Source organism: Neopsephotus bourkii, unplaced genomic scaffold (assembly GCF_033783945.1).
Source record: "Neopsephotus bourkii isolate Nb327-2 ecotype Australia unplaced genomic scaffold, CSIRO-AGI_Nbou_v1 NB_1765, whole genome shotgun sequence".
Taxonomy (NCBI): domain Eukaryota; kingdom Metazoa; phylum Chordata; class Aves; order Psittaciformes; family Psittacidae; genus Neopsephotus; species Neopsephotus bourkii.
In genome coordinates this window covers 12,210,929-12,229,685 of record NW_026902239.1, presented here as the reverse complement: position 1 = coordinate 12,229,685, position 18,757 = coordinate 12,210,929, and the positions used below count along the sequence as shown (strand labels likewise).

General features: G+C 38.8%; 1 protein-coding gene across 1 annotated transcript in view; it reads right to left on the bottom strand.

Moving 5' to 3' along the window:
* Positions 1 to 18,757, bottom strand: part of MAN1A1 (mannosidase alpha class 1A member 1) — a 151,476-nt gene that overhangs the window by 67,780 nt on the left and 64,939 nt on the right. Inside the window, exon 5 of the mRNA XM_061378131.1 lies at positions 1,707 to 1,801. Within this exon, the coding sequence (XP_061234115.1) occupies positions 1,707 to 1,801 (95 nt within the window). The remainder of the gene's footprint in view (positions 1 to 1,706; positions 1,802 to 18,757) is intronic.

Here is an 18,757-nt window from a genome sequence, read left to right as displayed (position 1 = left end):
TATGCAGGTTTCAGTGGCTTAGCATTTCCTAAGCTTGGATGACAGCATATTAGTTTACACACAGTATTATGGAAGAGTCATCTACTGAAGGTCAAATCTAGACAGATGTGCAAGGATTCAGAATGAAAAACCAATAACTTAGCATTTAATGTAACTTTTTCTGCTGCAGCAAAGGAAGTTATCTTGGCAGAGATCCTCTTCCACTTTTGTGCCCGATAAGAAATGAATCTCTTTTGCATTACCACCTTGTAGTGTTTGTGGCTGACATTTGTAGTGCACCACAGCAGTTGTTGTGAGGAGCTAGGATCAAAACCATGAACACCTATTACAGAACTGAACTATTTGCAAATCACATTGATGTATTTCGTGGATAAGCAGGGATTTAGATAAGGCTTACATATAAGACAAATTTGTGTTTACATACACTATGTAGAATAAGGTACTGCATTTACAGATGTAAGGTAGACTTCTTTTTGTAACAGCTTAGAAAAATTTCAAAACCACAAAACTCACGCTGTTGTGCTAGTGAACTTGTAGAGAATTCATTAAAATCTGTTGAGAAAAAATAATTAGCATGCATGCAAGTAACAACTCCAAGTCTGAGGATCACCACTGGGCAGCAGTTAATCAGCCCTTTCAACGACAAGCAAGTTCAGAAAGTGCTAACTCCCTCCTGCTCTTACATAGACATGCTTTTTGCCTCCCACCTCACTTTGAAAGAAAGGTGAAAGACAAGCCTGTCTGAACTGACACACCAGAGGTTTCTGTAGGGGCTCTGAGCAGTTTATTGTGAAACTTGAAGCCAACCAAGAGAGTATGCTAATGTACATCCTTATATGGGGAAAAACGTATCCTTAAATACAGATCAAACAGAGAACAGTGGAAGATGCTGACTACCAAGGAGGGAATCACACAAAAAAACCACAACACCAACACAGGGATGTGTGAAATTCTTGGTTCACTTTCTTGTGACAGGTGTTGCTGGGGTTTATTTGCAGTATGGAGAAAGCTATGCGTCCATACGAGTACACAAATATCCCTCACAGGTGTAACTTTCAATATTATTACTCAAGCAGTGCAATGAAAACATTTTCTTTACCAACACAGTATCAATACCAGCAGCCCTGAAATGGACCGTGCTGATGCTAACACCTGTCTGGAGTCAGATACTGGAGGTCAGAGAGACTTCAGGAGTGCATGCATTTTCTGCAGCAAACACATAGCTGCCTTCAGATCACAAATGATCAAAGCAACCACTCTTTGGGAGAAAGTACGTAACAGCAAGTCACTTGTAGCAGGTGTTACTCCTGCTTCTTGATAAGAAGGATAGACTGATACTACGTGTGAGAACAGTACAAAGTGGCTGAAAACCTTATCCCTTCAGAGCACCACATGCCCTTTTGCTATTACCCTACCTATAGCAACACTAAAAGCAATGAAGAACTTCAGTAAAAGTGATAGGCAACATACTAACTGACAAAAAAACAGCCAGTACATGAACAAATGTACTTCTATATGCATTCCTGTGCATACAACATATATCTACTTAAACTTCCCAATTTAAACTATAGAACTAAGGATATTATATCAACTTTTATGTAACTGGGGAGACAAAAACTGTGTAGCAATTGTAATAGTTCTGTGATGAAGATGGTTTCAGCATAACATTTTTCTATGCTTTAGTCACCAAAGACCAGTTGTTTTACCTCTTGATATTAAGCAATGCCCAAGGTATGCCGGTGGGAGTGTTGAAAGCAGGTAGCAATTTCTCTCCAAGCTCCACTGCCTTTTTTCGGAAAACCTGGAAGTTAAGAAGAAACAAAGTGTTGGAAAATGCGTTGTTGCTCCTACTACATTACTTTAGATAATACCATTATTAAGTGTACACTGCAAGTCCTCTCAGCACAACAAAGCATCCCTGCATTTTTTAGTGACGTCAAAGGAATGAAGCAGCGGGTCTCATTTTCCATTACACACAGGAAGTGGAGAACACACACAGCAGGATCATGCAGTGGTGATACCCAGATGACCTGCATCTGGCATGACCAGCATCAAGCCAGAGACATCAGCGTGGCGGCACCAGCTCCAGTTTGTGCAGAGCTGCTTCTGCACTGCCTGCTGTGTCTGCCAGGTACTCCAGGGTCAGAGAGAGGGCTGTTCTCCAGGTATGCTGCTAGACCCAGGCTGGCTGGTAGGCAGCCGGCATCTCCTCCCACAGCCTCATGGATGCAGCCACAGAAATGCTGCCTTTGCTCTGTATGAGGTTTATTAACAGCAGCTAAGCATGCTGTGGGAACCCAGGCTGGATTGCTTTGTGCCTGCCATACTATGAATGTGCTGCATGGGCAGTCTGCAGACAAATCACATCACCCCCCTCAGAAAAAAAAAAGAAGAAAAACTGTATTTTTGCAGCATCGCAGTCTTTAGGGACTTCTTTTATACAGCTGGCTTATACCCAGATGGTGTCAATGCCATGATTCATAAAGAAATTGGAATATATCCCTGAAGGTAACTGAGACTTCACTTATCTTTAGCATCCAAAGTGCTCCAGCTTTCATCTTAAAAACAAGAAGCGGTAACCCCAAACACTTAATACATGATCACAAATTGGCAAACAATTTAGCATGAGGAGCTTTTGTATCCACAGTAATAGTTACAAAGCTAGAATAAAGAAAATTTTGCTCTCCTTCAACTAGCAGCTCAGCTCAAGTTACATTAACCTGACTTTCTGAGCACTAAGTGCTCTAGTAAAATAGTTTTTAATTAGAAGCAATATTGTTCCAACTTAAATATAGAAACCTATTTAGTGATTTCAGTATGTGTATGTTCAAGGCCTATTTGCTTGGAATTGCACTGAGATCCTATGCAACGCTGAAAGGGATTATCTCAGGTGTAGTGACCAAGATAGCAAAGTCACCTTCATTGTTATCCCTTTCTAATAACAGCTCCTTTCAATTAATTTTTTATCCTCTCAGACATATTTATGATGAATTTTTATTTATTTATGTATAAGAAATCAACTTGTACATCTGCTGCATCTCACAGCATAGGAAAATACAGTAATTTTTTTTTTTGAAGGAAAAAAATACACTTTTGTTAAAGTTGGCATTGTCCATCCCTCAAGCATGTCAAGGTCCTTCTGGGTGACATCCCTTCCCTCAAGCGTATCAACTGAATCTCACAGCTTGGTGTTATTGGCAAACTTGCTGAGGGTGCACTCAATCCCAGTGTCCATGTCACTGACAAAGATGTTGAACTGGATCAGTCCCAACGCTGACCCCTTAAGGACACCACTCATTACTGGTCTCCAGCTGGACATCAAGCCTTTGACTGCAACTCTCTGCATGAAGCCATTTTGCCAATTCTTTATCCACTGAGTGGTCCATCCACCAAATTGATGTCTCTCCAGTTTAGAGACAAGGATGTCATGCAGGACAGTGTTTAATGCTTTGCACAAGTTCAGGTAGTTGACATCAACTGCTCTACCCCTGTCCATCAGTTCTGTAGCCCCATTATAGAAGGCCATCAAATTGGTCAGACAGGATTTCCCCTTAGTAAAGCCATGCTGGCTGTCACCAAGCACCTTGTTGTTTTTCATGTGCCTTAGCATTCCTTCCAGGAGAATCTACTCCAAGATTTTGCCAGGCACAGAGGTGAGACTGACTGGTCTGTAATTCCCTGGGTCATCCATTTTCCCCTTCTTGAAAATGGGGGTTATATTTCCCTTTTTCCAGTCGTCAGGAACTTCACCTGACTGCCATGATTTTTCAAATATGATGGACAGTGGCTGAGCAACTTCATTTGCCAGCTCCTTCAGGACCTGAAATTTTCTTGTGTATTTTGTGCACAGGATCCAGGGCCTTGTACACATAAATGAAGGTAAAACTCTGGAATAATCATGTTACTTGTAAAAAACTCTAGACTACCCCAGAGTATCTTTATATGACACAGATCTCAAGAGTTTTGTGACAATAGTCCATGATTTAGAATCACAGTAGACGGTATTCTGAGGGATGTTAAGTCATTTGAAGCTGAATTATGGCTGGAGTCAGAAAATATTTTAAGTGGATTGCATGTGAGTGCTGGGAGAAACTTGAAGAAGGGCAGCAAGGAAAACAATTTGCTCAGAAATCCTATCATAATCCATGTTATTTCTGACTCCCCTGCTCACTGATTGTGTGGATTCTGCTGAGAGTTATGGATTTGTGATCTTCATCCACCACATAATTCAGACTCCCCAGGGGTTAAAACCTTGAGGGACACTCAGAAATGTTTGGTGCAGAATATAATCATCTTTTAGTAGATTTGCCTGAGAGAAGCAAGTGACCATAACTCACCAGGAACATACAGACTTTCCTTCCGTTACACTACCTTGGTCTGTTGAAGTCAAACCTATGCATTGCTCTTTCAGCACTAGAGAGGTCTCCTCAGCCTTTCACTACATATGGTGTAATCAACTCATCAGCTTACCTTAGTACCTCTACCCTGAAACACTGAAGTATTAACAGGAGAACAGTTACGATGACTCTCCCAAGCAATGGACACGCAAAGATCCTGAACTGCTGTAGAAGCTCTTGCTGTGCAGAGTAAAACCCTACCTTTTGCTACAGATAAAGAAAGCAGACACTGTACTTTATGCAATGTGGTTAAAGGTGCCATATATACTATGTTTAGATGTGTATTTAAAGATAAAAGGAGGTCTCCCTTTCAGAAAGCACATACATATTTAACCAGAGCAGTGGCAGCCAAGCTCAGTAACTGCTGCACCTTGCAGGATGTATTATTCCTTCCTCATTAAAAGGATTACATGCAAACTCAGAAAGAGGTAAGTTACAGTAATCGTTTCTGGACAAAAATGTAACATTTTAGTATCTTAATTAAAGATTTGATGCACAGCAATAATGGTTTACTTTCACATTTCTACCAACTCACACTTTTTTCAATTATATTGTATTTCTTTTAGAAATTAACAACCTAATTGATTTCTTTCAAAATAAAATTGCCTACTTCATGGAAATGTCAAAAAGAATGGTTATCAAAAAATAAACACATCCAATATGAAGGGCTAATTTAACATGGCTGAATGACTGCTAAATCACTATTAAGCACAACAGTATAGGCAAGAATGACAAGAATACACCACCACTCTGAATGACTGAACACCATGACAGCAACCTCATGCAGCAAAATGATGCTCTTCAGCAAGGATAAAAGGGTGATGCGTAATAAAGGAACCTCTTTATTGTTCAATTTGCAGCTTTAACAATTGAAAAAAATATAATAGGAAAAGCAGGTACAGCAATTATTGCACACATTCCACAATTCTTGCCATATTTTTCTTTTGCAGAAACATCTAATATTGAACAAGAAATAAATATTGCACCAGGTAAACTTTTTTTTTCAGATAATAAAAGTAAATAAAGAACAGGAACTTATACTTGATATCACTACTGCCAACATGAATTTCAACTTTTTGCCATGCCATAATCTCTCCCCACTATCACTCAGTAAAGTCATTTTTCAGTAAGCAAAAAGTATGGCAACCATTTCTGAGATGCACAAACTGAAGGCAGAAATAACAGAGTACAAAACTGAGAGACATTACACATAATAAAGGAAAAGTTCTACAGCAGAATTTCCCATGACAGTGGTTATTTTGAAAGGCTTTAGGACTTTTCCTGGCCTCTGCTCATGGATGCTCAGCCAGCAGTAACAAAGGCTTATTTACACAAAGTACTCAAACTGGATCAAACCTGGCAGAAGCTATCACAGCCCCCTGCCTCCACGTACCCTTCATCCCACACTTAGTTCTCACAGTTTAAATATTTTCTACAAGTCTAAAAGTCTACAGACCACTCCCAAGACCTTTACGCCTTGCACCGCTGCTCTATCAAGATCAAGATTGCATACTTTTTAAGGCAGAGGGACTGTGGAGTTATTTACCTGACATATCAGCTATCCCTTTATCAGCTGATGCAATGAGCAAGCCACACTGTCAACAATCCCTTATTTTAAACTGAGAATTCACAGGAAAGTACTATGGCTGCCTTTAAAAAGAAAACAAAACACTAAAATTTGCACTGACATTTAACTCAATTAGATACTATACTACATCAAAGAAAATTATTCTAAGTGAAGCACTGTGATGCAGAATAGAAATTATAATTGAAATCGTTGAATACTTGATCACTGTGTAACACTATAAGCTCAGGTAGGATATTAAATGTTTTCTTAAGCATTTCTTTCGAACCTAATTTTTACCAGAAGACAGATTTTGGATGTGAGGTAATCCTTCTTGTTAAATTACAAGTATTATTAATATTTTTAAATATGTAAGACCTCTAACAAACTTGTATGATATTGATCCACACTGTGTGACAGTCCTGTATAAGGCAGACTCATGGTACAAGAACACAGATCCGTTCACACTCTGCAGTCCTACTCAAAATTAGCACTAAAGCAAATTACAGTTACTATAGTCATATAATAGATTATACAGAAGATAGAGCTAGTACATTTCCTATTCAGACGTGCACTTATATTAGTAGGTTGTGAATTGTTAGTTAAAATAAGCTCAATGCTCAGCAAAGCATCACCTTCTTTATCCTTTGAGTTAGCAATCTCAAGTGCCTTACAAACACAAAAGTCACTCCGAGCCATCACCATTACTCCAAGAAGAAAGTAGTAATACATAAGCAAGAAATGCTGTGCACACTTAGCTTTCCTATTACTGTCCACTCCACAGGCAATGCACATTCCAAGCCACGAAGCAAAACATTATTTTCTCATTCTATTAGACATTCTTAACTGTTTTTTAAATACATAGAAATATTTTTGGTCTCCATAAGAAAGAACAAAGTAACTTGGAAACTTCACCTACCAGACAACCACTGCACAAGATGTTTTGCACAACACTGTACGTAGGGATGTTGTAAATCCCAATGCTAGAAGTCATCCACTTCCTCAGGAACTATAATCTGCATCTTTCATTCTAGTAGGACTGCTAGCACTCTTACTGAAAAAGCTAAGGGGAGCAACCACATTTACATACACAGTACTTCCATCAGCAGTTTTGCTACAGTAATCACTTTTCTAATAAAAATTTCCTTTTCTTTTTCTCAGATGTGACCTTAATTCAGTGAGGCACTCTTCCTTACAAACATCTTCTGGGTATGTGTTTTGGTTTTTTTTTGTTCTGCTTACTTTGTGCCACTTATGCAAATGCACAGGTTTGTGTGTGAATTAGGACACAAAGAAGTTGTGATTTTAAGGAACTATGTTTTCCAAATACCAGTTTAATTTAAAGCAGTTACTATTATTCTCTACACAACCTTGTGGCATGCAGATACCAAAAGTATGTTTTGTGATTTTTGTTTTTAAATGGCTTTACAGAAGAAGAAGTATTTTTCTTTTGAAACAGATTGTTAAAAGAGGTCATACATCCAGAATTGCTTGCTCATGGTTATAAAGACCCAATCCCACAATCAATCAGATTTTACAAACTTGTGTCCATTATCAAACCTTGTTTAAGGTAAACAGTGTTCCCACAGAGAAATGAGGATCTGGCTGCACAGATGCAACTACAGGGCTGAGACCAGAGCTATCATCTGGTGAGCACTGGCTTTCATTATAGTGTAAGAATGTTAACTTCTCTGTATAAACAAAAACATTTCCTCTGGCTGGAATGACAAACCCCTTTGAAAATGTTAGATTACCTCATCATAGATTTAATTGCTGTTGCTAATCAGGAAGAAAAGAAAACACAGGAAACAAAGAAATATCCTGATTTGCGTATGAGGCGCGTCTAATTAAAAAAGAGCATAACATGGTACAATATCATAAATCAAAGAGCAGCCAGACTTCTGCCTTAAAAAGTCCTCCAAATGAAGTAAACCAGAAAGTAAATTTTAACCTCAAAGGAAATAATCCTTCTTTTTTTTTCAATTCACAAAGACATTTTCTTCACTTTTCTAATTGTGTCAAATTAAACATCTTTCATTTTTGTATTATATTTATAGACAGAAACTGACAAGCCACTAAGTAAGATTTATTGCGTTTCTTCCTGTACCTGACTGCCTTTCCCAGTAGGGTAAGGAAAGAATATTTCAGTGCAAAAGCAGGAAACAAGAACAGAAAAATGAACAGGGACAGGTCGCTTTGCTGCTTTTTGGAACACTGAATAGAAATCCTTTCAGCGTAACAAATGTTGATTTAGGTTTAAAGTGATCTGCCAACAAAAGAGAACTCTCTTAGAAGAACTTGGTCCAATACCTTCTTCCCTGAAATACGAACCAGGATTTTTGCATTTGTTTAATTTTTGCAATGAAGTATTAGAAATGTTACAAAAATTGTGGCACTCCACCTAGCATACCAGAACATTTGAAATACAGTAAGCTCAATTCTCCCACTACCTTCAATACCAAGTGATACCACGCTAAAGTATCATGTTTGAAACTATTTCCTGTAACGTATTGTCAGTGTTTATGACACCTGGATAAAGTTACCCAGCTGCTGGCATTAATTCAGCAGCAATTACTGTTTTTAGAATTACTGTCACCTTGACACTAGCAGGTGGTTTTGAATTTAATTTCATTCAGTCCTCACTTGCAGCTGGCTGAACCAAGTCAGTTATGAATTATCTGTGCTACAAGGTGAGGAGACAGTTAATAACATTCCTGGAAACAAGTGCTGGAATGGTTCACATCAGTGTGGTTACCACTACCAACAGAAGGAGCTCAACGGACTTCATTTAGGACTTTCAAGCCATAGTAGTATTTACTGTACACCGAGATCCAGAAATGCTGAAAGTGTGTTTTCAGCATTTTCCTCAGAAAAGAGACTGGGTCCAAGACCAGCTTGCTAGCTCTGAGCCAGCCCTGGTCCTGCTGGACCTAAACGGAGCACACATGAAATGCCACACCAATGCATGAGCCCACGACCAGCCCACAGCTGCACCCAACCTCATGTCTTCTTACCAAGATACAGAAGAGGACAGTGCATTAAAAATGAGTGGGTCTGCTTGAGGCTACACCTACAATGGCCAAACATAAGACAGAGCTAACTAGCATGAGTGCACATGTTGAAATCTGTCAGCATCATGCTCTTTAGCACCCTGCATGTTGAGGAAGCTTTCCAGTTTTCAAGCATAGACTCAAAGTACCTTTGCCCATCCTTATTACTTTGTCCAGAGCTAATAAGCCTCCCCTCAATCCCCAAGACTAAAGGGTCACTGGTGGCTGAGCAGAGCAGGGCTGGCTCTCCCTGGGTTGCACCAACCCAAAGTTCAGAAGGTTGTCTGAATGTGGGAAGTTTCCCTGCAGAGGCAAGCCAAACCCACCAACAGGAGCATCCAAGGAACAGCCAGCCCAGACAGCAAGGACATGACTATGTGCTGGAAATTTAAATTTCCACCAATTCTGTAAAAGCGGCATGAAGAAAACAAAGTGCTCTTTAGCTTTTTTTACAAAGCATGGTTTGCAACACCTTGACATGAGAAACTTGACTGGACAGGGCAGCATTTTATTTTATTGAGAATTTGAACAGGTGCCTCCTCCCTGGAGATTATCAAAACACAGCCTGCCCGCTTTCTCTCTCATCACGATGCCAGCAGAGGGAGCACAAAATAGGCTGTTAACACAGAACGGAGCAGGGGCATCTTTGGGTTAGGTGATGCCAAAAATCTCAAGAAAAGGATGAAATTAAACAACAAAACCCTACCCTGAGTTTGGTAACTAATCTCAGATGGTCTCATTAAAATTCTCAAAGCAGCATTAGTTTCTATACAAATCTCTCCCTCAGACATACAAACAATATCACAGCTGTATAAAGCAGGAGGGATGTTTCATTTAAAAAGAATGACAATCTGCAGCCATTCTTACAATCCTGCTCAGCATTTACCACCATACAGTGCTGGGCTGGAACGTGTTAAAAGCAAATGATTTTCAGCAGGGAGAGTCTGGAAAATAGAGTCCTGTAGTTAACAGGGAACTTTCTACACCAATCTAAGGCTGAAGCAACCCCAGGATAGTAATTATATCAACAGCTTCAGTATGGGATTCCAAAGCTTACATGTGACACATATGAAGAGCAGCAGGTATCAGAAAGCTCAAACCTTGCAAAAGCTCTTGGCACCCAAGATGACGTGGCCATTCAGGTGTACATAAGTTTCCAGCTTTTGAATATCGTGATTATAGAAGTATGTAAACAGCCTCACTGGAGAGATTCAGGCAGCTTGTGGCACCTGTGAGGAACAATGATCTCATCTGCAAACTGGTAGAGTCTTTTTCACAACTTGAGGAAATAAAAACAACCATGGGTAAGCCTTTAGATTTGTACTGCACTGTAAAATGCTCAGTACACTGGTCACCAGCTCATAGAAGCAGACATACCTTACAAAGATCCCTATTACAAAAAAGTAGATTATATTTTTTGGGGGGAAAAAAATAAAAAATCCCTTCCTTAATTCAATTAGCCTGCTTTTGTTATGGTTTCACTGATGGCAAGAAAATGAATTTTCTTTCCTAGCTGATTATTGTACCAAAGAAGCCCCATAGTGCCATGAAGAGACTCCCCCTGCAGAAAAGACTGTAGAGAACGTATTCAAATGCAAGTAACTGAATCCAGTGAGGGATTTCCAGACTTAATTCAAATGTACATAGCAACAAGCACAAAATCCCTCAAGTTATCAGCAGTAGCCAACATAACTTCAGTTATTTTTTACTAAAGAATTTCTAAGTAGATACATTGTGTTTGAAAATCTTAGAAAGGCCAGTAATACATGAGATGAACTGGCAGAAAGAAGGCAAGGTATAAACCAAAGAAACATACAGTAACTTATACACATCTAAATTGAACATTAAAAACTGTAATGAAGGAATTGCTAAATAACTGCAGAATTAAAAAAAAAATTAAGGGTTTGTTCCAGTTATTTTTAGTTATTTCCTTTTGTGCTATACATGTCTATTTTAGATTGGTTGCACATATGTAAACTCCAAGAGCTTTTTACCAGGAAGAACTTTAAGACCAAAAGAAAAAATGTAACTACTAATTTATCTACTAATGTCAAGAAAGCATTAGGTTTTTTAAAGCTTATGTATACCTGCACAATCAAAAGCTAGAACCCATTGGTACACCTGGAAAGCTCATGAACTGACCATTTAATAACATCTTTGTTGTCATAATTCAAGAAAAGCTGGTGATGAACGTAGTAAACAAACTTTAACAATTGCCTGTTATAAAAGGAATTTGTTAGGTGTAAATCCTTTGGGAATTCCTCACTCCAAACTCAGGGCAGCCTCAGTGCTTCAAGAGGTGTGATATACAGCATGCACAATGAGTAATGAGTTGGATTTGCTGCATATGTGCAAACAACTGTGTGCTGGCAGCTGGCTCCTGAGGCCCAAACCACAGGTAGCAAGGCTCACTCTTACAAAAGCTGTGCTCAAATCTTAAGATTCTGAAATCCCATACCACCCCACATAAATAAATTAGGAAACAGCTCAGTGTCAGTCAATCAGTGTCAAGACTTAGGATGCAAGTTTTGCATCCCATCAGCAATAGAAGGCCTGGAATCCTAGTTCTCCAGTCAAATAAAGCATGTTTCTAGCAGGGGCAGATGCAAAGCTAGCAGGCATTAAAACTGTCAGCAGCCCATGGTGGAGGACTGAGCACACACCTAAGAACTAGTGGAAGTTTCAAATATCTGCTTTTATCCAATATCCACATAACTGGAACAGGATATGAACCCGTTATATACCTATTAACACTATGGTATATCCTGCTTTGAACAGCAGGCAGCAATGTAAGAGGCACCGTGAAACTGCACAACTGAAGGATGAACACACTATCAGTAAAAAACTCCTTCCCAAGACCCCTCCATCCCCAACAAAACAACCACCCCTTAAACCCGCAGAAGTCCAATATTCCAATGCTTGGATGCTGGTGAGAGACACTGTCAGCCCTAGAAGCAACTCTTAAGACTAACACCAGGCAGGGATGTAAAGAGCACAAAATATACCATGCAGTTAGAGCTCAGGTGTTCCACAGTTAGGAAGATGATACATGTATTTGAAAATATATTGGATGTAAGTAAATATGAATGAAATTAAAAATATGGCATATACAATGCAAACTCATTATACTGTGAAGCGATACAGAAAACATCTGGATGTCATCTTAGAGATGTGTTTTTCCTGATTAAGGAAACAGCTGCCTTAGTAAAATTACTCATATCCACCAGTAATGAAGAGTATCTTGTAGCAGAATTCCTCTGTTAAGCCACAAGCATCTGCTTCCTAATTTTCTTTTTATTTAATCTTGTGTACCCAGCCCAAGTGCTGTAACAACAAATTTAAATAGCTGCCTCATTTTACATTTTGCAAGCTATCACATCTAAACAAAGAATAGCACTTTGCATATGAAACTCTCCTTTCAAGCAGGTGACCATTGAGAGGTGATTTGCAACACCATCTGTGTGAAAGCAAGGCGTTCGATGGAGGAGCCTAATAAACTTTGCATGGTGAATCAATAATTACATCCTTAATGTAGCATAAAATGCTAACAGAAGATTCACTCCTGGCCTTGTAAATACAATTGTATCTTTAATTCTGATACCATTCAAGTGATTCAGAGTGATACCTTCACTCCAAAGTATGCTCCTAGTCCACAGTGTCAGGCATAGAAAAAGCTGAAATCACTCTGCATAGGTAAAGGTTATTCTATTTGCTTTTTATGGTTAACTGAGCAGCAAATGAAGAGCTGTTTCAGCCAGTGTTACGTGATACTTGTAAGTCTTGTCCTGGTGCTAATGTATTTTTAAATGATGCTTATCAAATATGCAAGTATAACAACATGAACAGGATACTAAGCATGCCCACTTTAATTCTTCTTCTGCTCATTTTTTTTTCCCTAGATTAATTTACACACTTTAATATTTTTCTCCAACCTCAGAATAATAGCTTAATGAAACAACTCATTAACAGTTGGAATCAAAATGATTCTTGGACAGAAGGGTGCAAGACTCAAGATCTCCCATATTCTGCCATCTTCCTTGCATTGACCACATGGCTACCTGCAGAGCAAACCTGGTAAACATGCTAAGCCAAGAAAACAAAAATAACTACTCTGTCTTTTTGTTCTGGTCCTCCTCAAAAGGGCAGTCTTCCTGAATCACTACAGTCTCAATCTGACACCATCACCAGTATTTTAAGTCAGGCATTTGTATCACCCAGAGGCCAGCTCAGGACTTGTTCCTTCTGGAAAGAGTTATTCCTACTGCTGGTGCCATGGCCCTAAAAAAGGAAATATTTCTTTTTCCCTGTTCTTTTCATGCAAAGTGCTCCAGATAGCCAAGGGGCTGTGTTTTCATGAAGCTGCGAGTGAAACTTCACAGAATCACAGAATGGTTGAGGTTCGAAGGGACCCTGTGGAGGTCATCTGGTCTGACCCCACCTGCCCAAGCAGAGCCACATAGAACCAGCTGCCCAAGACTAAGCCCAGATAGCTTTTGAGTATCTCCAAGGATGGAGACTCCACAGCTTCCCTGGGCAACCTCTGCAGTGCTTGGTCACCCTCACAGTAAAAATGTATTCCTTGATGTTCGGAGGAAATCTGTGCTTCAGTTTCTGCTGAAAGTTATATATAAATGTTATACATATATTTTGGTAGAGCATTAGGGCTTGCACAGGGCAGTGTCACAGAATAGTCCTAAGTGACTTTTGTCTGGTGTAAACATTGGAACAAACTATTTATCAGCAAGTCTCCTCTTGTAAAGTGGTAGTGGCTTGCCTTAGAAAGAAGCAAGCTGTAACCTAAAAACAACAGCTGAGAACCAGCAAACTACATATAACGAAGGTGACAAAAAGAGTAGGGCACGGAACAAAGCAGGATGAAAATCCAAACTGACAAATTTGAATATCAAAGTTTTAAAACAAGCCCAGCACAGAATTGTGGAGTTCCAGGCTTTACACAGTCTTCATTAATCACAAAAAGCTTTAAGAGTCTCATTTGCATTGAAGTTTACTCTAATGCCCTTTACCAGAGATTCCCTGTTCCTCTTCATACTTGGGCAATTCCACTCACCATTAATTTGATGTGTTCATGGCTACAAGTAGAATAAATTATAACCTACTCTTTTAGAGCGTTTCTCCTGCTCTTTAAACATAGATCAAATTGTTAGGGTTTAGCCCTAGCCAGCAACTAAATACTGCTCAGCCACTTGCTCATTCCCCAGCCCCCCATGCCCTAGGAGCAGATTCAGGAAAAGGTAAAACCTGCAGGTTGAGGTAACAATAGTTTAATAATTGAAATAAAGTAAAATATAACAATAACAACAATACCAATAATAGAGAAAAGAGAGGGAGGAATAAAACCCAAGAAACACAAGTGATGCACAATACAATTGCTCACCACATGCTGACTGATACCCAGCCCATCCCTGACCAGGGGTCAGTCCCTTCTGGCCAACTGCCCCCAGTTTATATACTGCACATAATGCTCTGTGGCATGGAATACCCCTTTGGTTAATTTGGGTCTGGTGTCCTGTGTCTGCTTCCTTCTGGCTTCTTGTGCCCCTCTTCAGGGACACAGCATGAGAGACTGAGAAGTCCTTGATCAGGGTAAATGTTACTTAGCAACAACTAAAACATTGGTGTGTTATCAACATTGTTCTCAGACTAAAGCCAAAACACAGCACTGCACCAGCTACTAAAAAAAAAAAAAATTAACTCTATCCCAGCCAAAACCAGGACACAAATATAAACGAGTATTCACTGAAAATTAATGTTTTATATTAAGGCGGTCCCATGTTTAAAGAGTAAAGTGCTTCTTTTAATCTTTATGCTACGTTAGGATTGAAGTTGACACAGGAATTTCCAGACTTTGTGATCTCAGATACTGGAAACATCATAAATATTTTAAAAAGTAAAATGATCACAAGTACAAAGACAGTGCCAACTGTCACTCTGCTAGATTTACAGCTTAGGAACAAGCCATTTGATCATAAAACAGCCTAATCTTTTCCTACCTCCAGCAGCTACAGACTGCTTCTGTTTTATATATATATGGAAAAGGAGCCAAGAGTTTTATCTGTTCCAGCCCTAATATTTTAGTGGTTTCTCGGATTACAAATAAATGTTCATATATGTCACAACCGCAACCACCATAGAAACTACTTCTTTAATTTTTTGGATATAAATTCCATTAAAAACAATGGGATTGACAAGGTGCCCATTTGGGTAAATTCAGCTTGGATTTGCAGCTGTGCAAATAGCTTAGCTTGACCCCATGACAGGTGAGTTCTGTAACGCTAGCAGTTGCATTGATGATGTGTTCCTAAGAAATTATTTTTCAGGGGAGAGGAATGTGTTAAAATTTAGCAGGCTCTGCAGGTTCCTTCCTTTACCAGACCCCTAACATACCATCTAGCTGGCTTTTTATAGAATCAGAATAGAATCAAGTAACAAGAAAAAACTTCTTTTGTATAGCAGGAAAAGAAGATGATGGCTTCTTAACTCAGTACTTGCTTTCTTATTGTTCACATTTCTCTGAAAGACAATAGTTACTGAATTGTCTGCTGAATAACAGGCACATCAAAACCAAGCCTAAATAAAGTGCTTGTGTATTTTCCTTAAATTAAGTATAAGAAATGTGAACTCTCTTGTAGTTCTTTTTATGTAAGCCAAACAGGAGGCTTCAAGAGAGAACTATGATTTAAGAAGCTGCTTTTATGTTGTAAGTTAAACCATCAGACAGACAAATTCCTTTCTGTTTACTGTAAGAGTATTTCTCTTGCTGGACAAGCCATAAAACTAAAGTGACTAAAACATAAGAGGGCAAGTAGACATTTCCCATTCTTAAGAGAAAGAAACAAGTGCTCTAACTGAAGAGCGGTGCTGCTAGCAAGTCATAAATCTATGAGCAATTCAATAGCTTCTCTGATTTCCCTGCAGTTAAAACTTCTTTTACAGTTAAAATCTCAACATTATTCCTGGAATTAAACAGCCGTAAGATGTTTTCTTCAAAGATCTAACATTATTTTTGAATGCAGTGTACATTTGGAGGAAAAATGGAAGTATTCATAAAGATTTCAAGTATGCATATCAGCATACATAGGCATTGTTACTTGGTTTTCCATCCCCCCACCCTGAAACAAGGGCAGAAAAAAAGACATGACAGTCTTATAATTCTCAATTTTTACCAAAATTCATGACATGGCTTTAGTGTCATACTTTACTCTTTGACTGAACACACTTCATACAGCCATGCCTAGAGAGAATACTCTGCAAGTTTCACTAAATTATTTTTACATTTGATGGTATGTAAATTAAAACATTACAGTACCTTGAACTGTAATTTCAAGTTGGAACTAGATATTAGAAAAAGTCTTAAAAGTAAGATTTAAAAAGGGGCATCTTAGCACCAGTTACAGTCATTACTTCTATTACCAGCTGTCATAGTCTGTCAAGAAAAAATTGGTTGAGCAAGGAGTTCTTGTTATCTCAGTAAGTCTTTACTTTTGGCCTTGGGTCAGTTAATAACCATATTAGCTTAACATGCAACCTTCAAGCAAATCAGAAAGGCTGATGGCATTTAACATTGAAGTAAGTCCGCCCAGACGTGCGAGTACTATCCTCAGTCTCCTGCAGCAGTGTGGCAATGTTTGCCCAGAGCACCTCAGCAGTAATTGATCTTGCCTGGAATCAGAAAGATTATTTGTTCCTCCTTCTAGAATATAAATGGAAATAAAAGCAGCTCTGGTGAGAAAAGACTGCACAGAGTCTGAATGATGTTTGTAAGCACACCACAGCAGCAAATGCTGATGAGAAGGTTTGAATTATTCAGTGGTTTTGCATGATGAAAGCAAAAAGATTGAAATTGTCTCTATACTATGAATAGTGTTTTTAAGAACAAGTTAGGGAAAATAGCATCCTTTACGAAATGGTATTGTGAGCTGCTGACTGTTCTGCAGCTGTTGGTTTGAAGAGAACAAAAAAGTTTTCAAAGAAAAAGAGAAAAGAATGAAGTTCATAGCATTTCCTTTTTATATGATGATCCTGAGGATCTATTGGACTGTAAAATTATCTAGTCATTCTTGCAAAAATTAAGGACAAGTTGCCCCCCAAGGGACAGCACGATTTTAAGGGACTAACTGGACTGAACCAGCTTCCAAAAACAACTAGTATGCTTCTTTTGCTTAGCCTGCAAAAGCAGATGATTGCCCAAGGGCTGAAGAACAGAAACAAACCAGATATCTAGTTCTTCAGATTAACTTGTTACAGAGCCTTTTCAGTAGTAATGCATCTGAATCATAAGAAACAATGGAACCTGCCCTTGATGCCAGAAGATTACTTTCTGTTAATTGAAGGTTGAGACTCTACTCCAGTAACACTGCTGCTGGAATGATCTTCCTCGTTTGCTTTAGATTTTGTCAGTTTACACAAGGTTGTGTTTTTTTGGATGTTAACATAAGCTTTTGACTTTTCATGTAGCTAAATGATAAGAGTCCCCTCATACTGTAATGTCTTATTTAGCCACCATTTGAAGGAGTTAATCAAGGTCAAGTGAGTTACTATAAGCAGAGTTGTTGTGTGAAGAATATCAGAGCTGAACACATCAAGCAAAATCCAAGTTCTTCAGAATATCTGATGACCTCCTGACCTCTCATACCTTATGCTTTACTAGAAAATTAAACAGTAAGATACCTAACCAGCTAACACCTGTGGGAAATCAAAAGTGTAATAGCTGTTGACAAAAGACTTGCAATGTAAACAGTGAGCTAAGAAACTGAATCTGCTGTTTAAATACATCCTAAACTGTTTTTCCTTGAAGAAAGCAAGTAAGATTTATACAAAACAGTGGCGTTACATATTAAACCTCTTCACCTCTTTTTCACCTTTCAAATCTTCGTGGCAGTGATGTTCTTCATCCTCTTCTCAGTCTTTGGCTTAAGCAAAGTTTGTCTATTTCTATGCTCTTTGCCCTATGCAAAATGAGCTCTTATGTTGATTGGTCTGAGGAAAAAAAAGATCTGGTTTTCAAACACTTAATGACAGCTCTGTTTAGGTGCCATCACCTGCCAAATCCCAAATCTTCTTTGGCATCCATTGTGCTGGAAGTGGCACAGGATTTTTCATGTGAACATTTTTCCCAAATTCTTTCTCAATCATTTGCACATAGGCTTCAAATACAGTCTGTGTACGGCAGAGGCAAGCTTTTGGCACAGGAGAGACAGGGCTGCACTCATTTGTCAACCATTCATCAACATTATTCAACTGTTGCATTTTTACAAACAATGCAAACAAATAGCATGTGGATTCCTGCAATTTCCAGAAGATCTGGGAAAAGCTCCCTCCTCATCTCTCCTTTCAAATGTTTCAGATTTCTGTTGTTTGAAAATCACAAACAATATACCCTGCCAAAAACCCACACAGGCCAATTAGCACTCTCCATACATTGATCCCAAGAGCTCGTGCCAACTTAAAGCTAGTGAACTTTGTTTATATCTGTTCCAGGTTTGATCTGCTGAGCAAGATGTATTGCTAAATCCAAAGGAGACTAAAGAATATTTGTTTCTTCTGCAACAAAGATGCCATTATCTATACCTATTGCTGAAGGCATGAAGGACACACAAGAACAGCAATTATGTCTGTTTCTGATTTCAGGCATTCATTTTCTCAATGATTTTGAGTAAGCTTGAAGCAGCAGGACTTGTATGTAGCACAAAGTGCTGCTTTGTAACAAATCTCCAATCTGATCCTTC